The sequence below is a fragment of the Scardinius erythrophthalmus genome (genome assembly GCF_964197995.2).
Source record: "Scardinius erythrophthalmus genome assembly, chromosome: 15".
Taxonomy (NCBI): domain Eukaryota; kingdom Metazoa; phylum Chordata; class Actinopteri; order Cypriniformes; family Leuciscidae; genus Scardinius; species Scardinius erythrophthalmus.
The window spans coordinates 14918624-14946621 of record NC_138235.1 but is presented as its reverse complement, the minus strand read 5'-3'; the positions used below and the strand labels follow the sequence as shown (position 1 = coordinate 14946621).

The 27998-nt window shown below is 37.7% G+C and overlaps 2 protein-coding genes across 2 annotated transcripts; both read left to right on the top strand.

Moving 5' to 3' along the window:
* Nucleotides 1-176: 176 nt before the first annotated feature.
* On the top strand, nt 177-8677 carry tnni1a (troponin I type 1a (skeletal, slow)). The gene is made up of 7 exons (XM_081386386.1): nt 177-474; nt 1068-1102; nt 1607-1648; nt 2723-2854; nt 3271-3360; nt 5739-5915; nt 7098-8677. The coding sequence occupies exons 3-7, from the start codon at nt 1640-1642 to the stop codon at nt 7200-7202; spliced, it is 513 nt and encodes a 170-aa protein (XP_081242512.1). The 5' UTR covers nt 177-474; nt 1068-1102; nt 1607-1639; the 3' UTR covers nt 7203-8677.
* A 1831-nt stretch (nt 8678-10508) lies between these two features.
* On the top strand, nt 10509-27461 carry lad1 (ladinin). The gene is made up of 14 exons (XM_081386381.1): nt 10509-10630; nt 11638-11763; nt 12425-12716; nt 19828-19907; nt 20089-20257; nt 21336-21422; nt 21735-21778; nt 23190-23232; nt 23327-23370; nt 23467-23533; nt 24029-24157; nt 24247-24339; nt 26545-26630; nt 26750-27461. Exons 1-13 carry the CDS (start codon nt 10593-10595, stop codon nt 26611-26613), a joined length of 1281 nt encoding a protein of 426 aa, XP_081242507.1. The 5' UTR covers nt 10509-10592; the 3' UTR covers nt 26614-26630; nt 26750-27461.
* Nucleotides 27462-27998: the final 537 nt, after the last annotated feature.

Genomic DNA, 27998 nt, shown 5'->3' with positions numbered 1-27998 from the left:
GACCACATGCTTTGAGAAAAGCTCTAGCTCCAGTTGTCTGCATTTGCCACTTGGTTTGATATTGTTCAATGACATTCCGACTTTAAGAGAGGCTTAAGTGTCCAAATACTTTCTGGAGCCACAGTATATAGACATTTCACAGCATAGCAGAACAATCAGCTCTGAGCAGATAAACCAGACTAGTGATGCTCCACTGGCACAGACAGATAGCGAGAGAGAGAGAGAGAGAGAGAGAGAGAGAGAGAGAGAGAGAGAGAGAGAGAGAGAGAGAGAGAGAGAGAGAGAGAGAGAGAGAGAGAGAGAGAGAGAGAGAGAGAGAGAGAGAGAGAGAGAGAGAGAGATTTGTGCTCTAATAATATCCTCCACTGACAGATTAGAGATAGAGAGACTCCGAGGGTTAAATAAAGGAGCACATCTCTATTCTGTTATCAATAATCAGTCTGAGGACGACACCATACAAACCCACACTGTACGGTAAGATCAGATGCTTCTGATGATGGGGAATCTGATAATCATTTTGCATATTTAGTAATAGACTAAACTTCTTTAGTTATCCATTCATTTTAAATCTCTTGTTGTTTGTCGAATACATTTCTATATTCAACTTGTATACACTTTCATTGTCTTATTAATAGTCGTATTAATAATAAATGTATTTTATTATTTCATATATATATATATATATATATGAAATACAATAATTTTATCAATGTTTCTCATCCTGACCTTCCCGCAATTTTAAGAATGAAGAATTTAAGAAGTATATAAATATATAATTTGACACTCTAATCTAATGCATCATAATAACTGTACAATAAGGGAACAGATGTTAAAGTTACAAAATTATATTTTATGTTATATATATTTATACTTTAGCAGGGTCACTCATGGCTTTGTTTGGGGGTGTTTAAGTCACTGGCAGAGACAGAAAAATGCGAGTAGGTCAGAGGAGGACATGATGTGGCCATGATGTATTCCTATGAATTCATTCAGTGGGAATTCAGTGGGTGTACTGAATTAAATCTAATGTATCAAATTCATCTAAAACTGGTTTTGCTTTCTTTTAGTGCTCAGATGCCAAGATGCCTGAACAAGGGTGAGTGTGTCTCTAAACATGTTCTCACCAAGAACGATAACTATAATGGTAACTAGCATCCACACCAGCAATGATAACATTCTGTTTATTCAAGTTTTTTGCTCCAGCTCTTTTAAGCAGAATAGATTCTGATTGGCTATCATTGTTTTTCTCGTAGCCTACATCAGCAGGGAAAAATTTGTTCTGAGAGTGATTACAACTAGGCTATGTATTTTATCCGTGCCTTTATTGTTATAGTTGTGGTATGGACTCTGCTATTCTTTTATATTATAACGATTTTTAGATCTATATCTTTACTGTTATCGTTACAATAGTTACCACTCTTGGTGTGAACGGGCCTTTATACCAACAATAATCTCTACAGTGGTCTAATAAAATTTCACCCTACCAATGTATATTTTATGCTGTATTTTCAGGCAAGAGGTAAGTTATGCATTATTTTCTCTAATTAATTACTAAAAATATCTGTAATACCTGTACTGTGTGATAACTTTCATATCTGTGCCCCAGAGAAAGTCCAAGATCTCAGCCTCAAGAAAGGTTATGCTAAAGGTTGGTTTGTAACACACATAACACACAAGTTTATAACACATACAGTACATTCGAAACATCCATAAACATAAATTCAACATCCATAGCACAAACAGTGCAGAATGAGTTTAGATTCAACTTAGGCAGTGGCAGAGACTCAAATGTTTTGGTCACACCCCATTTTAAAGCTTCTGCCGTCCACTGAACTTTTGCATTGCAATTTTCAAGTTATACAAGAATCAACCATTTTTAAAGTCAATATAATGTAATTTAAGTTGAAATGACTTAAACTTCCAAGTTGATTGTACTTAAAAATTTAAGGCAGCAACTTTTTTTTATAGTGCCTTGATTAGACAGTGCAAAGTCAATAGCACACCACTAGATGGCAGGCATATGTCTAAACCAAGATAATGTTTGCCAAAACTCAGTGCCCTAACTAAGCACACTAAATACACACCATATCTAATTACACTTTGGATCGGTAGTTGAGGCTAAGTATATCCCAGATAGCAACAAAGTGTTGGCCCAGATTCGGCCCACATCTGGTACGTGTGGAATCCACGTGTAGCCTACCTGATGTGGGCCGGATCTGGACCGACACTGCTGTCTGGGATCCCATCATTAATCATGTTCATGACCTCATGTGCCCCGAAATTGTGCAATTTCAAGGAACTAATTAGATATCCCATATAACTTGGTAGTAAACATGTAAACAAGTGTTCCACCTTTTATTGGTGCAGAGATGAGTATGTGAATGCTGTTTTGCAAAACACTTGCTTTTAATCACTTTATTAGAAGCTCCACAATTACTAAATTGTGTCATCTGTTACAAAAGGACTACTGAACAGACATTTAGATGTTTATTTTATGCAAATAAACTTCAAAGTATTGAAAATCAAAATGTGTTAATAAAGCTCTTTAAAACTTGCACTTTTACAACACTATAAGTGTGTCCCATCAGGTAATTAAAAGTTCTACACATACTTACGGTCTTCACGTCCACTTAAACACTTGGGACAAATAAACATTGTGAAAGCAGACTTGCAAGTGTGGGTATTGGGACAGGCGCATTAACATTTACTTGTGTGTGTTCAGAGTTTGATGGTGGCCAAAGCCAAGGAGGAGCTGGAACAGGAGGCGTTGGATAAAGAGGAAGAGAAGCAGAGGTATCTGACGGAGAAAGCTTCTCCTCTGCAGATGCAGGGCATGTCATTCGCAGAGCTTCAGGTAACCTCACGGCATAATTCTGCATGAAGTCCACCTCCAAACTTCCAGTTTAGCTCATTTGGTGCCATACGAAAATCCCCACGACTTAAAATCTAATGGTACAATCACTGCTGCTCACGCCACCCCACCCTGCTATATTTGCATGTTAGCTTACATAAGGCTAATGCAAATGTCCAGCCCAATGCCTGTCTATCTTAATTTGACTAATTGCAATGTAAACAGCCATCCAAGCCAACCACGATCATTATTATTAGATGTCTGAGTAAAACGATAAGTATGAATTTGCCATATTATATTTCGTTTCTCATAATAAAATACTTTTTGGTTAAGCTTTATTTTGTTAGCCTGTGTAATATTATACGCATTCACTTCAAATAGGATTCCTGAAACTCAATTAACATTTCTGTCTCTTTTAGGAACTCTGTCAAGAGCTTCATGGTAAGATTGATGTGGTGGATGAGGAGCGCTATGATATTGAGGCCAAAGTCTTACTGAATAAGCGTGAGGTATGACAATCCTCATAAGCCATAGTTTAATGACCAGTTGGACAATGTCATAATGTGCTTTCTTCATGCGGTCTATTTGGAGGTTTCTAATATTAGTATGCAGCTCTGAGCATTTGGGATTGTGATTTTACATAGGCAAAGACCGGTTCACACCAAGAATGTTTGATGGTAACGTTCTTTTATTCTAAGCGCTCACTGCAATTCTGTCATCTGCCACTTTAAATGCTCGAGCTCGTTAAAGCAGGAGGGATTCTGATTGGCTGTCAATGTTTTTATCGTTCACCTGTTGGAAAAAAATCGTTCTGAAAGTGATTCCAACTATATCGATTCTCTATGTGGTTATCGTTATAGCTGTGGAGGGGTGCTATTCTTTTATATTAGAACGATTTTTAGAGCTAAATCTTTATTGTTATCTTTATAATTAACGTCCTTGGTGTGAACGGGCCTAAAAGGAGCACACTAACTGAAATGGAACCTAATTCCGTAAATATACTGCAAATGTGTGTCATACAAACAGAGTTAAACATTGAGAATCAACTCCAAATTGATTCTGATACAGTTTGAAATTAGCATGTCGTCAAGCTAATAACAAGGCACTCTAATCAGCTTAAAAACTCAAAGTAGACACAAATGCTGGTTAAAATAGTACTTTTGTAGAATTTTGTTCATAATTGACATTTCTTTTGCTTCGTTTGCTAACCTAAATGGATTTGTTCTTCATAGCAGTGCATTATGCGATGACTTATCCACAACGAATAGCCTACATGCATTGCATCCAAAATTGCATATACTGTCTGAGTAGGTACTAGCCTGGGAAAACCCAGACAACTTCCGGCAAATTTAGATTTGCTCTGCAAGTAGTCTGGCAAAGAGCTCATTCAAGCCCATTTCTAATCCGTCGAAATCGCGGCACCAATCAGAAACGTTGGGGCGGGCTTTACACAATGACGATCGCTCTGATTGGTTTTAGGTCTATCCAATTGCGCCCAGAGGCATTTGAGCGACGTCCGTTGGTGGAGCGCACCAACTTTTAAATGCATTATTATATTCAAATTGCAAACACATGAGGACAGTCTCCATGAAAGACCCACTGGCAGATGAACGTGCTACTACATTTCTCTCCGAAACGGTAGGAAATTAAATTAGATTTAATAGAGGATTTTAACTGTGACAAGATGATTGACAGGGCGGTTTACGTGACCGGATGCACGCGACAGATAAAGATGACGAAGTAATATGTCCCAAAGCTTGCCTACTTTTTTGCTACACATTCAAAAGTAAATACTGTACCTTTTCTTCACAAAAAGAGTAACGTTACATACTTTTATGCCGTAGTGTAACTTGGGACGCAGCATATGGCTTTACACGATGACGATCGCTCTGATTGGTTTTAGGTCTATCCAATTGCGCCCAGAGGCATTTGAGCGACGTCCGTTGGTGACGCCCCTTTGGAAATGAGTTATTAATGAAGCTTTGCCAGACCATAACTCAGTTACTACTGAGAATGGTCTGGTTTTAACCTTTTGTAGTAGGTACTACATTTGACTATGAATTTTCTTTGTGACTGTCAAAAAGTTTGTTCTATGTACGTAGTATGACTGTGTGTAGTACGAATGTAATTCAGACGTACGTTTGCCATATTGCGTCACTTCAATGCCATTCACAAAATCCTCTCCCGTGGCCTCATGGGATAGTAAAGCATCAATATCAGATGCTCACTTCAGACCCAGACAGCAACATAGTGTCGGCCCAGATCCGGCCACATCTGGTACGTGTTGAATCAACATGTACCAGATGTGGCCCGGATCTGGGCCGACACTATGTTGCTATCTGGGGAATCTCTGAAAGAAGTAGGTCATCTTGGTACTTTTTGCCTTCTGTTTTATAAATTCGGACATACTACTCATTTCACTAACTGTTATTTTGCCTACGATATAGTAGGGAAGACAGTATATTTGGACACAGGGGCGCAGTACTACATCTGACACTGACCTAAAAAAGGCATAGTTATAGTAATAATTATTCAAAAGTATATTATGCCTGTGCGCTCACAAAAGAATACAAACACGTGGAGCATGAGTGTCTGAATACCGACGCAGAACCGAAGCCAAACTAGACCGGAGTGCCGGGATCCAAACACCACGCCCCACACATTAAACAAGGCACATAGACAAGTGAGCGCAGACAAAGACGAGACAAAATAGGAGTGTCAGAGCTCTATCACAAAACCAAAAAATGACCTAGACAGAAGTGACAGAACCCTGACACCAGGAGAATGCTATCTATTTAGGGAGCTCACTAGCTTTTGGACCAAGGCCTTAGTTGATCTCTATGCTAGATATCTCATAAGTAGGCTAATCAAATGACCTGTCCTCTAGATCAAAGACCTGAACATAAAGGTTCTGGACCTGAGGGGGAAGTTCAAGCGGCCCACCCTGAGGAGGGTGAGGGTTTCTGCAGATGCCATCCTCCGATCTCTCCTTGGCTCAAAGCACAAGGTCTCAATGGACCTACGAGCCAACCTCAAATCTGTGAAAAAAGAGGATACTGAGAAGGTACAATGTCATCTGAACACATAAACGAAGTTACATGACCAATTCAAGCAATGCTTACATAGTCAAATGGGTATCTTGGTGCAAATGCCAGCAGATGAAACCATATAAACAAAACTAGACAAGTAGGAAAATCTTGGAATGTTCCATGTAAGATAATGAGAGTAAACTGTTAATCCCTCAAGGTTACGCCAGTGAAAGGCTTAAAAACATTACTAACCTTCTCACCTTACTCCCTAAACTTGTGGATCAAGCAATAGGCAATGGTCCACATGCAGATATGAAAAGAGACAATGCACCCTGACTATTCAGAGCTTAACAGAGCTCAGACAAGAAGGATGACATCACCTCAGCAGCTGTTGGAAAGGCGGAGGCTCATGGGATGTGAGTCAGAGGGGTAAAAGGCAACGTTTTTGGATACCAAACAGTGACAATGTTAATAATTTTCAGTGTTTGTCTTGACTATAATAGAGATTAGGTGTTGGATGACAGACACGAGAGTGGACAACAGAAGTGTGGTACGCTAGAAGAAAAGCTTTTTGTGTAGATGCGTAGCTGAATTCAATGCAAATAAAAAATTGCATTGTGTTTCAGATAGATGAAACACAACATACTGATACCGAAGAGACCAAGCCCTTAAGAGTAGATAAAGCGGCAGATTAAAGGGACGTTGTGGGTTATTTTCAATTTAATGTCTTCGGATCATATCTGTGGCGTGCTGTCGATTAGGTAGTGATTGACCGTCCATCCGGTACGCATAGAAACCAAGTGTACCAGATGTGGGCCGGCTAAATCACGATTTTAACAATCCTTACTGTTCCTTTCTGTCTCAAACTGTGCCAAGAACAGTGAGATCCTTGAAGCTTGGTTTATCACATGAAGTTACTAATGACGAATTTTCACTATGGCTACTTTTCAATGCCTGTCAATGGAGATGGATGTTTTTTAGAACTAGATAGTGTAGTTACAACATCTACCAGCAGGGGCTAGTGGCTTTGATAACCAGCTTAACCTCAAGTCTTTGAACGTAACCTATTTTTCCTTTTTTAATTCAAGTGAAATCGCCCAAAGTGGCTGAACCAAATTCATTATATTGGCATTCAATAGAACATCAATAGTTTGTTGACCACACAAACTTGTTTAATCATCACTTTGTAATAGAAACACTGCTGTATCTTTCTGCAGAAGAGGCCAGTTGAGGACAGTGACTGGAGGAAGAACGTCGAGGCCATGTCTGGCATGGAGGGAAGAAAGAAAATGTTTGATGCAGCAAAAGGCCCCACCCAGTGAAACCTTAGTGAAGTTAACATGAAAGATCATGCAACTTTTGTTTGGCAAATAAAAGGTTAGGTTTAGAGTTGCATACTAAACATAGCATGTATGTACTAGATATACTTTAATAGTCTGGTTTCATTTTAGGTGTCATTAAACTGACAATTGCACTTCATTGCAACTGCTCTGCATTGGTGCAAATGATTGTGCAACTTAAATGTGGCCAATAAGTAAATAATTACTTGCTTAGTTTATCTTTTATTATGTCAATATTCAGTTATGAGAACGAGTCAGTGTAAGGTGTACCAATGTATTACGAGAATAAACAAAGTGAAACATTTGTCGATGTCCAAGACTCATTATACATGTGTAGTCTTACCAAAACTTTTCCAGACTCTGTTGGACATGTTTTTCTGATCATCTGGCTACGAATTTTCTGTTTACAAAAACTTATAACCCTGACTTGCAATGGTGAAATTGAACTTATGAAATACAAATAAATTAAAGTTGATTTGATTAATAAGTTATAACAACATATGTAACACTGCACCACAAACCAGTCACATGGGTCCATTTTGTGAAATTGAGATTTATAAAGCTGAATAAATAAGCTTTCCGTTGATGTATGGTATAGGATAGGACGATATTTGGCCAAGATACAACTATTTGAAAATCTGGAATCTGAAAAAATCGAAATATTGAGAAAAACGCCTTTAAAGTTGTCCATTTATGTTCGCAATTGTGCTGCATTCATTCACAAAAATAAATGTTTTATATTACGGTAGGAAATTTACAAAATATCTTCAGTGGAACAAAAATCGATCATTTTAACCCATACAATGTATTGTTGGCTATTGCCACAAATATACCCGAGCTACTGTACTTGTGACTGGTTTTGTGATCCAAGGTCACTTATGTTTTTGCATTGCTTTAACTCATCAAAATAAGATTAAAGGCCCACTGAAGTGAATTCACAGCTTTGTATGATGCGTTGACATAATTTCCACTGAAACAGGAAGCTAAGGCGGGACATATTGAATGGCTCCTCCCCCTTTTCAAATAGGAAGCGAATCCAAACGCTGATGATACATTAGATTCAATAGTAGAGGTGAATAAATTCTAGCCATTTGATTCTTAACCAACGTACAGTTGGAAACCGGAATGAAACTTGAACGTTTGAGCAACTGAACACACATCTCCTACCCATATTGCTCTGTGACGCTTATATCATATATCCTTCTAAAAACTAAAAAACTTCAATTTTGATTTCAGGGGGCCTTTAAGATAAGCAATTTCCAACTTTTTTTTATAAGTTATTCACGGTTCAACAATTTTTTTTAAGTCAGTTTAATAAATATCCAAGTTGATTGTACTTAAAAATTTAAGGCAGCAACTTTTTTTTTTTTATAGTGTTGTAAATTAACTTGCCAGAAAGTGCATAATAACATAAGTGCGATAACTTCTTTTTGCATGCTATGCCAATAAAATGCCTGAAAAATTAATCAGATGTGCTGTGTTTCTTTGTTTAGTCTAATTGAATGCAAATGTTTAAATTGCTATTCAATAGGCCTGGGTTCATGCAGAGCTGATGAGATAAGGAGTTTGTGCAGGAAGTAAAGCGTTAACTGTGGAGACTGTCATCTGAAGACAGTGGACTCCAACCCTTATTTGCATAGTGGATATCGCTGTCTCTTCCCTGTGTTAGCATTGGGTGGAGTGTTCAGGCCACTTGTGCTTGATGTGGTTAATCAACGTTTTACTGTTGAAGTTCATTGTGACGTTCCTTAAGTGGAATGTTTTTTTTCTCTCTCTCTGCTTGCATGAGTGAATATAGAGGCAATTGTAAGTGAAACAATATAGCGGAAACATGTCACCAGATTTGTCATTCCAGCGAAGTTGCCTTTTATTTCCTTTATGACCAAACCCTTTTTATACTGGATAGTCTACTATGGCTTTCATATTGCCCTGGTCAAAGTACAGCAGATCTACTTGTCTCTTGTAGGTGTGGCACAGGGTATAAAGCAAACCCCTCCAGCCCTGGAGTATCAATGCTTTCTGAACTGCAGAGTAAATTCCGCTGTGAATAACTGACATATAATGTCTTAAACGCTTGACTTCACTTAAAATGCTGTATTCCTCAGTGCTTTGAATCATGTAAGATGTTTCAGAATGTAGGCTTATATCCTTTGGAAAACATGTCATCACATCTTCACTGCTACCAGATGCAATGCAACGAAACTAGATTGCTTCAATACCGAGTCAACACAGCATAAAATAAAGTGTTCCCATTACAAGCATGCAAGAAGTAGACGTTTGTGATTGATGCCATTTATGATTATAATAACAGGAATATTATTGTTTTGTTGAGTCACTCACTTACAATGACAGACTTTTTATAATTCTATATGACAAATTGAAAAAATACAGCAGCCGCACACTCAAATAATTCCATATGACAAAAAAAATATATATATATATATGGTAAAGTCAGCGTGATATAGAATGAAACGGCTTCTCGAGCAAGTAAAAATATAGGGTGGAGCTTGATTTTGTCCATGGGGAATTGATTGGATGGTTCTGGTTTGCTATTGCTCGATCCCATGTGAGTGACAGGTTGCCCCGCCCTCATTATTATTATTATTATTATTATTATTATTATTAATAATAATGTTTTTTATATATATTATTTTTTAGGCTATTATTAAAATTATAATATAATTATTAATATATATATATAACAATAATTATTATTTTAAATGCAATTTCATAATGATGGTGATCTTGTGCACGGAAAAATTATTTATGATAAAAACTGCAATATTCAAAAAAAAAAAAAATATTAATCATTTAATTATTTAAATGTATTATTATTATTATTATTATTATTATTATTATTATTATTATTATGTTTTTTGTTGCATTTTTGCATTTTTAAATATTCTAAAATATTTGAGGCAAATTTTAATATTATAATTAATATAAATTTTTTTTTCTGATATATTTTTGTCAATTTATTTTAGCTTTTTGACATTTCACTAAAACAAAATTTTGAGGTTTATTTCTTAAGTAACTATATAGCTTTTTTTACGCTTGCTGACCAGCGATTTATGATAAAGGGAGCGTTCTTGCGTCGTGATTATCGTGTAGTGTTCCAGCGTCGCCCACACACCCGTACAGCCGCTCACTGACATAAACATGATACCCGAGCTGATAAAAATACGGAAGTGATTCAATAATAATGTATTAACAGTGAAGTGAACATGTATGATGTGAAGGCTTGGCGGGAGGTGATGAAGGTGGTCATGTGACGCGGCTCTCGTGAAGGTGCGGGGTAAAGGTGACACACACACAGTCAGACAGAAGAGCGCAGGACTTCACACACCTCTCTCCTTCCGACAAACAAAAATAATGTCCATTAGCAGGAAAAACTGGTCTGCTTTGTCAACGTAAGTAGATTTAAATATATATTAAGCGTTAAATTAGTGTGGTCCGGTTAGGTTTTGCGGTTTCCAAAAAATGTGTCTGTAAGTTACAGGTTGCAGAAGCAGGTGTCCATGGATGTTTAACTTACAACTATCATAACTATCACTGTAATGGAAATATTTACTATGTTTTTGTTCCTTTTTAAGAAAAAATAATAATGAAAACCCCACCGAAACGTAAGAATAGTAACTTGTAAAAGAATAAACACACCGAGTTTCCTTTCCCAGAAATATTGTTGGCTACTGTAGCACCCACGGCAGCACTTCCAATGTAATATACATTTACAGTCATCTTGATATGTAGCAAGTCATGTGCATGTTGTATGACAACTTTATGACTAAAATAAAAACTGAAAGTAATTAGTCTGGACTGGACATGGACTTTAAGTTTGTGATGATGCAGGTTGTGTTTATTTTGACAGCTAGTAATGCATTCATATCCAGAGTAATGTCATGCTTTCAGACTAAAGGCAGTGAGTATCTTTGAACCAAATCAGAGCTTGAAAAACCTGTTATTGCACAATGAAACACTGTTTTCAAACTGAAATACAATAGTCCACCTCTGGGATATATCATCATGACCTTTGATCGTAATGCATCTTCTCATATTTTCAAAAAGACTGCCGGGTGGATTTCAGTCGTCAGTAGCTCAGAACGTCATCAGTTTGCCTGAATAGAGTTTTAAATAAGTCAGATGAAAAGTTAGATTTTTTTTATTATAAATCTATCTATCTATCTATCTATCTATCTATCTATCTATCTATCTATCTATCTATCTATCTATCTATCTATCTATCTATCTATCTATCTGTCTGTCTGTCTGTCATCAGCATCAATAGTCACAGAAAAGTGGAATGAAAAATCATGTATGTTTAGATATGTAGGGAAAGTCTGAATGGTTAGTGCTAGAATATAATCATTCTATGTTTAATATTAATGCTTGTTAAATGTGTGCTGTGTTTGATCTTCAGGCTGGCTCGACAGTGGACTGTGGAGGATGACGAAGAGGTGGAGAGAGAGAAGAGGAGGAAGACCAGGGAGTCTACAACAGACACAGATGAAAGTCCCACTGGAGAGACTGAACCACAAACCAGTAGGTGCGAGAACAATGAAAGGACCGAAATTACACCGAAAACACAACTTTCATTTACAGTGCATTAATGCGTTCTACTGTGTGTCCACTTCAACTTTCTTAAGAACTGTAATCAGCTTTAAACTGATAAGACTCTGATATACAGTATATTAAACTAAATGCAAATTTTATGTTAAATATTTGCATGAAGCAATTGACCTTATAGAACACAGGGATGAGCGCTTCAGAAAACTATAGATAAAGGTTTATGGTATCATAAATGTGAACATGAATATGATCTACATGTAATGTTGTAATTTGGTCTCATAATACCATACATGAACACTGTCCATGTTTATGTAGAAAAGCAGATTGCCCAAAATAAAAGTCTTGTCTGATAAACACGTTTAAAAGTATATTCTCATGTACCAGAATCTCTCCCAGTGGCTTAAAAGAGTGATGAATCTATCAAAGTACAGAGACAAATTCTGCCCCCCATGGAGTGGAACAAGAAGGCTTGTATGGAAAAAAAAGATCATGTAAATTTAATAATGCTGTGTTTAGATCCCCTTGTTTGTATTGAATGCCTTAACCTCTTAATCTTAAATCCACTACGAATGCATGGAAATAAATGTGAAAAAGCCAAAATGACATTATATAAACACACACTTATGTAATGTTTCCAGTGTTAGCGGGCCTGCTGATGATGGCGACTCCGGTGGGGGTGTGGTCCAGCTGCAGATGGACTTTGTGGAGATGTTGCGAGTCCGTGATGAACGCCGGAGGATGAGGCACGTTGAAACGCTGAGGAAGAATAAGGAGGAAGAGGAGGGGGGCAGCCTGGATGCGGAGCCCCATGTGGAGCTGCTGGGGGAAAAGGAGGACGAGGAACTCACCAAGAACATCCAGCGTCTCGTGGAGACCTTCATGTCACCAGAACCTCCCACCAACTCCAGAGACACAGAGACACAGGAGAAGGTAGGAAAACACTAGAGAAGTGATTCTCAACCTTTTTGATTCTAAGGTCCCCAATTGTCCACAACAAATTTCGAAAGCCAGACATTCCTAGTTTCTGTGAATTAAACTTCAGAATTCCAGATGTTTTAAGAGCTGGATGTTCTTCAATGTTCCCAGTCTTTTAAACCAATGAATTTACATGACTTTTCCAGTTGATCATAATTTACTGTTTATAGATTTGTGAATATTTTTTTGAAATGTAAAACAGGCACACTGCTATTTCTGCCTCCAAAGAAGTTTAACAAATCACATTGTTTCAACCACATCCGTTCTTCGTCAGGCAAAGAAAACAACAAACATCAACAACCTTTATACAGTATCAACATGAAAAAGTTGTTGATATTTGTATAAATTTCAACGCATTATAGTCTAATATACTATTTTTACAGTTTTCTTTTGATCGAGCACCTTCTGAAGGTACGTTTGGATACTAATTTGAATTCATAAAAATATTTTTTTGCAATTTCTACCTGATAAAATATTTCAGAACATCATTTTAAAAAAAAAAGTTCCCATGGAGTTCTAGGATTTTATAAATTGGTATGACATTTCCAGGTTTGGAATTCACTCTTCTGAAGTACAATCACACTTTAAAATTAGGCTACCTTATATATCCATTTTTCCCATGATTGTGAGAACCTTGCTCCTTTTTTTTGCCAGCTAGCACCAGCATTTTCGATCATTTTCACAAAACCTTCATGCCCCCCAGAACATTTTGTTGTATGAACATACAATATACCCATTGTATCGGCCCAGAGACAGCCCACATCTGGTACACGTGGATGCCACACGTACTAGATGTGGGCCGGATCTGGGCTGACACTATGTTGCTGTCTGGGTATCAAAAGAAAGAACAGAGCCTCTTCTTTAAAAAAAATGCATTCTTTTTATCAACACTTGAATATGGGTAAGTTTCATTAAAAAAAGCAACATTTTAAACAAAAAAAAGCTAAGAAAATCACGTTTTGTCAAACACTACTTTCGGAATGGATTCAGAATGATGATCAAAACATAAATGAAGTAGATAGAGTAAATTAAAGCTTCACAGTCTTAAACCTCATCCTCTGTCGACATTTCATTCAGTAAAGAAAGGTGGTTTTGATTTAAATGCTTTCTTACATGTGTGTTAGCAATGCTTCTGTTTCCGTTTCTGCTTCTTCTTCATTTGTTTTTGGATCCATAGATTCTGTACTCTTTCAGAAGATGTACAATAGCGCCCCCCTACAGTATAACAGTGAAAACACAGATTGCCGGAAAATACTGTCAATGGCGGGGAAGCATTGTCATAAATGACGGAAAATTCCTTAAATGGCAGGGAAAGAGTTAAAGGTCCTGTTCTTCGTGATCCCATTTTTCAAACTTTAGTTAGTGTGTAATGTTGCTGTTAGAGCATAAATAATACCTGTAAAATTATAAAGCTCAAAGTTCAATGCCAAGCGAGATATTTTATTAAGTCCCCTTTCAAAACCTACAGCGAACGGCCGGTTTGGACTACATCCCTCTACTTCCTGCTTTGATGACGTCACTAGAACAGTTTTTTGACTAACCTCCGCCCACAGGAATACACAAAAAAGGGGGCGTGGTCTTGTTGCGCTCCCAAGGAGAAGTGGAAGAGTTGCGTTTGTAGAGTGTGTTTGTCGCCATGTCGTCAAGACGCTGTTATTTTCATCCCGGAGTCAAATCACCGTTGTTTGGCCTTCCCAGGGACATGTTTACAATAACACTGAGCGCATGCATCTCCACGTTATGGTAAGAGGCGTGACCTTTCCGGGCAACGTGCGCTAAGCTGCTGTCAAATCACAACACAGGAACCGCTGGCACAATCAGAACTTGTTACGTATTTCTGAAGGGGGGACTTCATAGAACAAGGAAGTCATCCGCCCGTTTTTAGGACAGTGAAAACAGCGGTATACAGATAAGTATATTGTGTGAAAAATACATTTTTTTACATGCGAAACAATGAACATGTTATATTGCACACTGTAAACACAATCAAAGCTTCAAAAACACAGGAAAAACGGGACCTTTAAGATATTAACAAATCTATTCACAAGACTTGGGTTAAACCACTCAATTAATTATTTTTACAATGCCTTTCCCTTTCAATGGAACTCGAGCTGCGTCGAAAAGCTGGGGGAACGCCTCTGCGTGATTGCGTCAGGAAGCACGTATGAAACCAGTCCAATGGCGTGACGGAACGTCATGTGACGTCATCGACCAGGAAACTATAAAGCACACCTGAACCAAACAGCGTCAACTTCTGTGTCTTCAGCAAGCGCTCTATGTGAATCTATTTCCTTGATGTTTTAGTCTGTCTTAGAATTTGGTAGGCAGGAGTTTTGTCCCATAAATATATATTTAAAAAAAAACGTTATAATGGCGAGCGAACAACAGTTCAACAGTGTGTTCATCCCTACCCAATCTACATCACGGGCGGGGATACACATGTATTGTGTATTGTTTTTTTGGGAGCGCAGCACGTTCAGTCAGCCCTCGAAGGGGCTGAATATGAGCATTGTTGTGAGACACTTGAGAACACTGTGCTCCCGCCGATCGCTCTTTGAGGAGGGCGACTCGGCTCGCGTTCCTCGCATCCTGCTTCTGCTGTTGCAAAGCGGCGGCTCAAGTCATGGGCTTTGCAAATGGATCTGGCAGAGGGGTTAGAGATGGGCTTCGCCCTTTCTCTGCCTTCACCTGCCCAGGTCCAGTGTCTCATCTTGGGGTCGGAAGCACGCTTTGCGGTTACTTCCACCCCGAATGAGGCACCGGTACTGCAATTATCCAGTTCTGAAGAGCTGAATGTTGTAGTTATCGAAACAGACTTGCCACTTCACGTGAAGCAAACAGCCTTTTGAATTGTGTGTCCCTCCCTGCCCTCACTACATTACATTACGTTAAAGTGTTTGTTTGGGGGCGGTGCATGCACGTCAATGTGGGCTGACAGTTTCAGCCCAAGGTCTGTGGCAGGACCATCATCTCTCATGGTATATCAACTGTATAGAAATCTTGGCGGTGTTCCAGGCTTTGAAATACTTCCTCCCAGGCCTGAGGGGCCATCATGTGCTTGTTCGGTCAGACAACACATCGGTGGTCTCCTATATAAACCATCAGGGGGGTCTGCAATCATGCCCCTTATACAAGCTGGCTCACCAGATCCTCCTGTTGGGGAAGCTACTTTCGTTGAGAGCGATATATATCCCAGGGTACTTAAATCAGGGGGCAGACATCCTGTCAAGGCAGCGGCCGAGGCCCGGGGAGTGGAGACTCCACCCCAAGGTGGTGGAGCTCCTTTGGGAGAACTTTGGTCGAGCCGAAACCGACCTGTTCACATCCCAAGGGACCACACATTGTCACTGTGGTTCTCACATCCAGCCATCCAGGAGACTGTTCCATAGCCTAGGCCCCACTATTGCAAATGCACGATCACCTGCTTTTAACCGTGATCTAGGCTGAGACGAAGAGCAGTTTTTTATGGACCTGAGACCGCATTGTGAGACCGCATTTTGTGGACCTGAGACCTGATTTCCCCCGAATATTCTGCTCCCAGGAGTTCTGGGAAGGGTTCGCCAGGATGGGGTCAGTCTACTGCTAGTAGCCCCATTCTGGCCACCCCGAATATATTTGTGGACTTTGTGTCTCTCCTCGACGGCTCTTGTCTGGAGATTCCGATCAGGAGGGACCTACTCTCTCAGGCGAGTGGGTCGATCCTTCACCCCCGCCTAAAACTGTGGAAACTGTGGGCTTGGCCTCTGAGGGGGCCCAGCTCATAAGTTCTGGTCTCTCAACTGAGATTGTTGAGACTATTCTCCACTCCAGAGCTCCGTCCACAAGGAAACTGTATGCCTTGAAGTGGAGACCTTTCACTTCCTGGTGTGGAGAGCGCAAGCTGGACCCGGTTAACTGGCCAGTGAGTGCAGTGCTGGAGTTCCTGCAGGAGCACCTCTCCGCAGGGTTATCCCCCTTCACACTGAAGGTGTACGTGGCGGCACTAGCTGCTTACCACGTCCCTTTGAGTGGAGTATCTTTGGGGAGACACCCACTAATAACTTGTTTCCTTTGTGGCACTTTGAGTCTGAGGCCAGCAGTCCGCATGAGGGAGCCGACATGGGACTTGGCTGTTGTACTAGAAGGCCTCTCCCTAGCTCCATTCGAGCCCATTGAGGAAGTTTCTGAAAATATCTCTCTAAGGACTGTCTTTCTCCTCGCTATTTCGTCTCTCAAGAGAATTGGAGACATTCAAACACTTTCGGTGTCCCCTCGTGCATGGAATTTGCTCCTGGTATGGTAAGAGGTTTTCTTCACCCTAAGACCAGGTTATGTTCCTAAGGTTCCTACTAATACTGTAAGACCTTGAGTACTGCAGGCCTTCTACCCTCCTCCGGATGTCAGACCTAGATAAACTTTATCTGCTCTGCCCGGTTAGGGCCTTAGATGCTTACGTCCACAGAACTGTGGAGAAAGTCTGAACACTGTTTGTTTGCTTTAGGGTACCCACAAAGGGGTGCCCAGCATCTAAGCAGAGGATGAGCAAGTGGGTGGCTGAGGCCATCTCACTTGCTTATGAGTCAGCCAGTCAGCCTTTACTTTTGGCTGTACGGGCCCACTCCTCTAGGAGTATGGCTGCACCAATCCAGGGGCGCAGGTGCTTTCGGCTAGATGTGCACATTGATTTCACACAGATGGACACTCGCTCTTACGTATGTAACCCTAGTTCCCTGAAGAGGGAACAAGACGCTGCGTCACCCTGCCATACTCCCAGCATGCCCATGATCGACTTGCTTCAGCTTATCAAGCTGACGCTGTTTGGTTCAGGTGTGCTTTATGGTTTCCTGGTCGATGAGGTCACATGACATTCCGTGATGCCATTGGACTGGTTTCATACGTGCTTCATGACGCAATCATGCAGAGGCGTTCCCACAGTGTCTCGACGCAGCGTCTCGGTCACTCTTCAGGGAACTAAGGTTACATACGTAACCGAGACGTTATGAACTCCTGGTTATCTGGACTTTCAATGGATGGACAAAAAAATAAAAGCAAATATCTGGATATGTATTTTGAAGATTAACCAAAAACAGGTTTGGAACAACATGGGGATGAGTAAATGATGACAGAATTTTTGGCTGAATTTTGACGTAGAGTCTGATGTAAGGATATATTTTGTCAAAATTCAGGCAAAAATTCTGAATTTAGTAGATGGACTCATTTTAAATCTATCACTATTACCACTGGGCTTCGTACGGTTTGGTGTTTGTTGGTAGAACAAATACTTTGCCATTAGCAGGCAGCAATTATGAATAACTTCTTTAAATAAACCAACTAAAAGCTTAGAATGTTTTGGCATAGCATATTCTTTGCAAAGGCTTGCAACCAGAACTGGGATCTTGTTTTTTGATAGGGTTATGCATCAGTTCTCACAGCAGGGGAATATTAATGTTGCAAGTGACATTGTAGCACTACCCATTAGGTTCTATATATAGTAGGCCAGTGGCAATGAAATAGTCATGTTGTATCAAGCTGATGGAAGTCAACGAGACATCAACGTCTCATTATGTTTGTCATTCACAGAAAAGTTCAAATGAACTTGTTTTGCAATGGATTAATAATAAAATAATAAAATCCCTGTCTCCGCCATCCACTCAGAGTCTGTAAGTTGTCACTTCCACACAGTGTACATCTGACAGGTTTCATCATGTGGCTAGGGGTCAGAGGTCATCTGCTTGCTTTGAAGCTGTCTCCTGTTATACCACCTGTGGAGTGTGTACTTAATCATCTACAGGATTAACAGAAAGAGCTGTGGGAGGCCCAGTTTCCCTTACACACACCTACATGACCAAGACATGAGAGAACATTAAGTCATTTGACCCACTTCTGAAGTGTTTTGTGAGAGATTTAAAAACAAATATGAGTTCTCAGCCAACAACATGTAATGCTCAAGGACTATTGAAGTTTCAGTTGCACTATAGTTTACAGTCCTGTTTCACATGTTCATACTATATACTTATTGTAGTAAATACAAAAACTGGGTAATAACTAGTTACTAACTCTGAAACTACCCTAAATGTAACCCATGTAGTTACCTTATATTAACAGTACTTTCTTGGTACATGTAAGTAAAGTGCTGCAGAAGTTTTAATTAAAAGATGTTCATTTTAATGAAACCGCAGTCTTTCACTGTGAATTATGAATTCTAGCTTGATTTATCTTCTTATGTTAGTATAAAGCAATGTTAACAGCATCTACCCAAAAATAGCAATTTTAATCAATAGTTGTAAAGATTTCAGTGATCTCAATTCAAATGTGCTTGAATGTGAAACTAAAAGATATTCCAAGTAATTGGTTGTCAATTCACTTCACATTTTAAATTTAAGGTTGGCGGTATATATGTATATAAGCAGCAAAACTGCTTTTAACATTGGTATTAATAGGAAATGTTTCTTGAGCATCAAATCAGCATATTACAATGATTGGAGTAATGATGCTGAAAATTCAGCTTCGACTGTATTACAATACAAAAATAGTTATTTTAAAATGTAATGTTATTTCACAATATTACAGTTTTTACTGTATTTTTGATCAAATAAATGCAGCCTTGATTAACATAAAAGGCTTCTTTGAGAAATAGAAAAAAATCGTACTGACCCAAAACATTTGAACGGTAGTGTATTTATCAGAATATAGTAATTTTTGTTGGAAATTTACAGTAAAAGTGATTTATATATCAAACAATATAATGATTTTTGCTTTATACAATCAACAAACTGCACAAACTTAATCTCATTATTTTTTATTTTTTATTTTTTTATGTGGAATTTGATGGATGCAAACCAAAAGATAAGATCACATTGATACAATGATACATCTGTCAACAGTGCAAAAATAGCTTCCTGTTATAACAGCCAAGTTTGTGTGCATAACAACACCACTCAATAACAAATTCTTCTTCATCTTGACACATTCCCAACACAAAATAATCCTGCACACTCTAGCGTGGTGTGGCGGCACAATATTAACACAATTCTGCCATCGCATCATTTTCGGTTACATACTCAATGGCATTTTTGTCTTTTTGCAGCGAGAAAATGGAGACACGAACCAAGATGCAGCATCAAAAAACTCCCAAGCTCCCTCAAAAGCATCCCGAAAGTTTGTGAGGTACTTACATTTCTTTTATGTTATACATTTTTGAATTAGAGTGAGATGTTGGTTGGACTCACTGTCATGTAAACCCAGCTCTTTTATCATTTCTGTCACTGATGACATTAATGTTTGTAGTTGTGCTGATTGCCATCATGAAAGCCCTGCTCAAATTGATGATTCTGTTCTCTTTGATCAGCTCTCTCTCCATCTCCTTTGATAAGAGTCCCTCATCACCCTCAGCAACCAGCAGACTGGTTTCTCCTCTGAGCCCCAGGTCTCCGCCCCCTCAGTCTCCAGGGGCGGAGCCACCACACAGCCCCGCCCACTCAGGCTCTGTGAGCCCCGCATCCAGCGGAGACACAGCGGTGAGACAGACACAGACTCCCACAGACAGCACAGCTGTTTTGTTTAGTATCGTTTCCCTGCAAAGCATACTGTGATGATACCATGCTGCAATGATAGTCATACCATGACACCGATGGCATTTAAATGGAACTTCAAAGAATAGCATAGTATTACCATGGTACATCTGGAGTAGAATGATATCAGGGCTCCCTCTTGAGGAACGCTGACGCTATGACATTTACTGTAATGGCTGTAATGCACCTGTGGCCAACAGCAGCAGCAGATTTTCACAGATATGATAAATGACCAAGCGGATCAACGAGGAAACACTCATCCACTTTATTGTACTGAATGTGCACATGTCTATAAATCTATACATTTATCTTAAATTTATATATTTTTAAAAACTGCACTTGCAGATAATATAATATTAATGACATAAAAGGCAATTTCAATGCATTTAAAGAGAATTTACTTTCATGACACTTTGTAATAATGTCAAATTAAAAGTTTTACTTTAAAGCACATTTTTAAATCAGTTTTAATATTTTTGTCATGCTTTAAAAATGTAATTATTTTGATGTGTTGACTAATTAATTATTAATTTATAATGTAATTATAGTGTGTTATTCAATAATTATATATTTTAAATGTACTAAATTGCAACTTTATTACAAATGTGTAATTACAAATATATTTAAATATAGCATTAGTGTATATTTTAGAAGAACAATAGTATACAATAGAATTATGAAATTACATATAAAGATGTACAGTACATAAGTGCTCTAATTGCATTTAATATACATTTTAATATACTTTTTTTATTGAATTGTTATAACATGTAATTAAGTGTCTGTAAACATCACATTCATAAGTATATTCTTTTTAAAGTGTATTATTTCTGTAATAAGAACACAATAAGGGCACTGAGTTGTCATTTCTCTTCTATTTATTATTTACAGGGTTTACAAACACATTCAGCTGAATTAACTGCAGAATAATTCTAGAGATTATTTATCATTTTTTTATTGATGATATTTGTGTAAAACATTATGCATTCTCTTACTAGCTCATTTTGTTTGCATGTATGCACAGAGACATGAAAATGGGTCACCGAGCAATTTCGAACCAGCTGCGAAACCTGCGTTCACACGGCAGAGCTCCAGAACGGTGTCCTTCAGGGTAAAGCTCTCATTTTACTATATAAATACATACGAGATAATTAAGCATGAGAGTAAATATATTTCACACAGTGTCAACATTTGCATTGCATCGGGACAGGATAGCAAGCCTGTCATATTTTCTTGTGTCAATAATACATTTAAGTGCTACGTCATGTACTTCACAAATACAGCGAGGACATTCATACACCTGCTTTTCATTATTTATGCCATGTGCTGTGAGGGAGGACTCATTTGTTAAATATTTGACTAACTGAACAAAGAGCAGATAAGACAGTACTGCTTTGTGCCTCACTGTCATAATCTGTTTCAGATGATGAAGAAGAAGGAGGAAGACAACATGCCGTTACAGAGAAGGTACTGTACTGATCAACACATCCCTTGCACTTGTAGTGTATCTCAAATTTTAACAGTATATTTGAAAAAATAAACTGTACTTGCAGATAATATATTGTAATATAATAATGAAAAAAGGCCACTTGACTGTTAAGTCACTTAAGTACACGTTTGAAAAGTGCACTTTGTAATAATATCAAATTAAAAGTTTTACTTTTAAGTACATTTAATATTATTTTGTCGTGCTTTAAAGAAGGACACTTTTTGATGTGTTGACTAACATACTAAAGCACATGTAAAGTACTTGATTTGAATTTTTAACTGTAGTCTGTTATTTGATATTACATTTAAAGTTAATATATTTTAAATGTACTAAACTGCAACTTCAGCATTACAATTGTGTTAAATGTTTTTCAGTACATGACATAAGTTTCTTTGTTAATGTCAGTTAATAAAAATCCAGCCGTTCGTTGTATGTTCATGTTAGTTCACAGTGCATTAATTAATGTTAACAAATACAACCTTTGATTTTAATAACGTATTAGTAAATGTTGAAATTAATATTAACTGAGATTAACAACTGCTGTAGGCATTTAACTAATGCTAACTAATGAACCGTGTTGTAAAGTGTTATCCATACAATTAAGTGTCCAAAAACATTACATTTAATTTGCATTTAATTAATATATTATTTTTAAAGTATATTATTTCCATAAAAAGTACCCTTTTAAAAGTTTGCTCAAATTGACTTCTTTTTCACAAGGGTATAGCTATATTTTTTAAGCAACTAACTATATACAAATTTGTACCATGACCAAAGAATATACTTGAGTGTAAACTGAATGTAATGTTTTCTGACACTTAATTGCAAAAGGGAAAAGTATTGATGTACAATGCATGTCAAAAGTTTGGAAACATAGACTTTTATGGTGTTTGAGTGACATATGCATGTTCCTGTTTATATGCAAGGTCATTTAACAGTATGAGGATTTACTTTGACCAAACAAATATATAAATGTACAGATGTTGGCATGTAATTATGTCACGTTCCACTTCACAGGTTTCTGTTTGTATTTGAAGAACATGCTAACTCATTCTATATACATGTACAGACTGTGATTAAATGTGATTGAATTCATGCATTAAAAATAATGATTTAATGCTATTATCTGAACTTTAGAGTGCTTTGCCTGCTTATTTAAAAAAAATAGATAGTTGTGCCCACTAAAACAGTTACAATACATCTTAATTCTGCATTTTATGTACTAGTAATGACCTTCAGGAAATATTACTTTCTGAATATGGTAGCTTTTTAAAATAAATGATATATGTCAATATTAGTTCATAAATATTTGAATTAAGCTTCTACGGTCATGAGTGACACAAATCTGTTCTGACTTCCACTTCTTTTTCCCTTCAATCTGATCCACAGTGCCAGTGTGCGGATAGCAGCAAAGACCACTGAGTCCAATAAGGTAAAGCTATCAAAGACACACAAACACATCTTCAGTCCAGACTCAATCCCATATCGATGAACTCAAGCTTATTCTGGATGTTTCTGGCCCACAGAGCTCCAACCAAGAGGAGGAACAGCAGACCCCATTTCAGAGGAAGTGAGTGCGTCTGCATTACTACATTTATAGTCTGTGTTGTAGCTGCAGTAAAATAAGGGTGTGATGAATGAAATGCTGTCTGTGCTGTTTCAAAAGCTCCCGACAAAGACTATCATCTCGCACCATTCAGGAGAAGATGGAACGACTGGCTCAAGCCTCACAGGTCTGAATCTCATCACAGCTTCATCTGAAATTACAAAACAGTTGCCACTTTTCCACACTTTGTACAAATGTTTTTTGTTTGTTTTTTTGTTGCGAGAACTATTAGATAGTTTTGATAAGCTTATCTTAACTGAAAATGAACTTAGCATGAAAATGTGCTATTTTAAACGCATCAAATGTCTTAAAATTGTTTTTTATTTGATAGATTTTGTCTATTTAATTTGAATATTTATTTCTAAAAAAAGGCAGGGTTTTTAAACTGTATCTATTCATGTCTCGAATGTTGCTAATATGGTTGCAATTAATAAATAAATGGAGAAAATGAGCAAATAAAACATTAAGTTATAATAAAATGCTTAGCGCCTCATTTCATTGACCAGTTGTTGAAAGAGTTTCAGGCCTTTTTTTGTGAACAGTGCCAGATATCGATGAATGAAGACAAAGAAATTACGCTTAAGGAATGGATTTTGATTTTGTTGCTCTTTCCAACTTTCAGAAATGGGAAATATCCAAATCGCCAACAGTTCCTAAGACTGTGGGATTAGTGGATGAGGTGTCAAGGAAGAGGGAGCTGTTTGAGAAAGAACAGGAGGGATCAGATAAAAGCCATGTGCTCTCCAAACAGGTGATGACCATTTCACTGTCAGAAAACAGATTTAAGCTCATCTTAACTGATCATTCAGTCATTTGTTAATATCATTTACTTTGTTTCAGGAATTTCGCAATTTTTCTTCAGGAATCTCTGATCGAATTAATCGCTGGGTTCAGAAGCAATCATTTACTGTGTCATCATCTCATAGTCCTTCGGTAAGTGCTGCATTATGTAGGAGAAATGAGCTTACATTGCTTACCAGCTGAAGAGCATCACTATTTTTATTAAAAAAAATACAGTAAAAACAGTAATATTGTGAAATATTATTACAATTCAATATTATATATATATATATATATTTTTTTTTTTTTTTTTTTTGAATATATTTGAAAATGTAATTTATTCCTGTGATCAAAGTTGAATTTTTAGCATCATTACTCCAGTCTTCAGTCACATGATCCTTCAAAATCATTCTAATATGATGATCTGATGGTCAAGAAATGTTTTATTATTATCAATGTTGAAAACAGTTGTGCTGTTTTATATACAGTCATACCTGTTCAACTGCTTGTTAATGCAAATATGTCTAATCAGCCAATCACATAACAGCAACTGAACTGCATTTAGGCATGTACACATGATCGAGACGATCTGCTGAAGTTCAAACTGAGCATCAGAATGAGGAAGAAAGGTGATTTAAGTGACTTTGAACGTGGCCTGGTCGTTGGTGCTCGACAGGCTGGTCTGAGTATTTCAGAAACTGTTGATCTCCTGGGATTTTCACACACAACCATCTCTAGGGTTTACAGAGAATGGTCTAAAAAGAGAAAATATCCAGTGAGCGGCAGTTCTAGTGGGTGAAAATGCCTTGTTGATGCAAGAGGTCAGAGGAGAATGACCAGACTAGTTCAGCTGATAGAAAGACAACAGTAACTCAAATAAACACTAGTTACAACCGAGATCTGCAGAAGAGCATCACTGAACACGTCACAGCTTGAAGCAGAAGAGCTACAGCAGCAGAAGACACACCGGTGACACTCCTGTCAGATGAGAACAGCAAACTGAGGCTACAATTCACACAGGCTCACCAAAATCAGACCATAGAAGATTAGAAAAATGTTGCCTGGTCTGATGAGTCTCTATTTCTGCTGCAACATTCAGATGGCAAAGTCAGAATTTGGCGCATGGATCTGTCCTGCCTTGTATCAGCGGTTCAGGCTGGTGTAATGGTGAACGGTATATTTTCTTTGGGCCCCTTTGTACCAATTGAGCATTGTTTAAATGCCACAGCCGACCTGAGTATTGTTGCTGATCATGTCCATCCCTTTATGACCACAGTGTATCATCTCCTGATGGATACCTCTAGCAGGATAACACACACGTCACAAAGCTTAAATCATCTCAAACTGGTTTCTTGAACATGATAGTGAGTTTACTAAACTGAAATGGCCTCCACAGTCACCAGATCTCAGTCCAATAGAGCAGCTTTGGGATGTGCTGGAACAGGAGATTCACATCATGGATGAGCAGCCGACAAATCCGCAGAAACTGCCTGATGCTTTCATGACAACATGGACCAAAATCTCTGAGGGATTTTCCAGCATCTTGTTGAATCTCTGCCATGAAGAATTCAGGCAGTTTTGAAGGCAAAACGGGCGATCATTGAAAAAAAAAAAAAAAAAAAATATATATATATATATATATATATATATAGAGATTTTTTTTTTTACATCAAGAAAAGGTTCACAAAAAAAAGTGTATATATATATATATATATATATATATATATATATATATATATATATATATATATATATATATATCACTGTACACTGTTCTTCTCCAGTCTTCGGCTTGGTGGCAGTATTACACTTTCACTGAGCCAATTTCATTCACTCAGTTGACCTTGTTAGTCATCACACAAATATGTGTCATGTATCTTATGAATGTGGAATGATTTGCACCCAGGAAATAATTATACATTATAACGACACAAGGCCAAACATGTTCTCAAACAACCTTTTTCGTCACGCCTAAAGATCTACTGTAAACAGTGCAAGTTCAGGTGGAGAACAGGCTGCAATTAAAACAGTATTTAAACAGTTATAAAACAGTTTTCTTCGCTGTCTTTGTTGCAGTCAACTAGATTTTTCATATTTCTTTTTATTTTGAGGCGACTCACCCAATCAGATTGCAGACTGCACTCATCAGTCGTCATCATTAACACCTGTATGTTTCAGTCCAGTGTCCGGTATTGTCAATGTTCAGTGTGTGTTGCTATCCGTTTGCCTTTCTGTTGGATCTTTAGAGAATAAACCTTTCGAATTGAATCGTATACGTCTTCCTCATCCGTCTGTCAGCAACCACCCGTGACACTATTAATATATCCTGATATTTTTGTCACTTTTGTTCTTGCTCAGGATCTGAGACATGTGAACATCTCCATTAAGAAAAGTCTGTTTGAAAGAGAAGAACAGGACCACAAGTGACATTCTCATGGCTGAAGGCGAGTGAGGCGATTGTTTGTCTCTAAACAAACATATTGAAGTATAAATGTGAACATTTCTAGTAATTGTTTCTGCATTTCAGGTTTCATGAGATTAATTTGATAATGTGTCTCCGCAGATTTTGAAGGAAGCACGATCGACTCTTTCAGACAGTCAGTACCAAGGATTGTCTATAAACTCCTTTCCTTCTGCTTCTTTACGTGGGTTAATTCCTCAGCACTTTTTACTGATTAACATTATTTGGGTAAATTCAAGGCTTACATAACTGGTTGTATCATTGAGAATGTGTGTACTGATGGACTGTACTGTATTACAGTGTCTTTATAGACAAAAATTGAACATCACAAGCTCTATTTCTCTGTGTTGGTGCCAGACACTCCACTCCCTCTAACTTGATATATGCGCTGTCGATAAGTAAGTTATTAGGAGAAAGAGGCATAATCTCTGACCCCTGATCTCAGCCATAACTCATAACAGTCCAAGGTACAACTGTAATATCATGAATGTCTGTTTCAATGAACTTTCTAAAATGAGCTGTTCATGTTTAATAAAGCTGTAAAATCATACGCTGAAGCTGATTCATGCTCTCGCTGCTGTTGTTTCGACTTGCCGCAGATTTAAGTCACAATCTGGAAATGTAATTTAATGACTGAGTGGAGAAATGTGTCCTATCAAGCCCTTTGCTAACTGACTTCAATCCATTCCAACTCAACCAAGCCTACGTTTCCTTTTCTTTTTACTTTGGGGAAAACTGAAAGACCTGTCATGTAATTATCTTTTCTGCCCGGAAGGGTTATCTTGTAGATGAATAAAATTTTTATACCAGTGGTTATGCCGTCTCATGTTTTCAGTAATAACATCCTATAGAAATATTTGCAATTCAATGCTTAATAATGCTTAAATGATGCAGGCCAGAGAGAAAATTTTAAATGTATTTCATTTTTATTATTATAAGTAGTATTATTATTAATGGTTACGCTTTAGTTTAGGGTCCAATTCTCACTACAAAGTAGTTGTTTATTAGCATGTATATTACTAGGATATTGGCGGTTTATTAGTACTTATTAAGCACATATTAATGCCTTATTCTGCATGATCATATTCTACATCACTTAATCCTACCAATACCTAAACTTAACAACTACCTTACTAACTAATAAGCAGTAATTAGGAGTTTATTGAGGGAAAAGGCATAGTTAATAGTTAGTCAATAGTGAGAATTGAACCTTAATCTAAAGTGTGAGCAATAATTGTATTGTTATTATTATTATTCTCATTATAATTTCCAAAAATGGTTGTTGTCTCGTGTCTTCAGTAATGACATGCTAGAAGAAATATGTTTAATTAAATGTTGAATAATAAAGCTC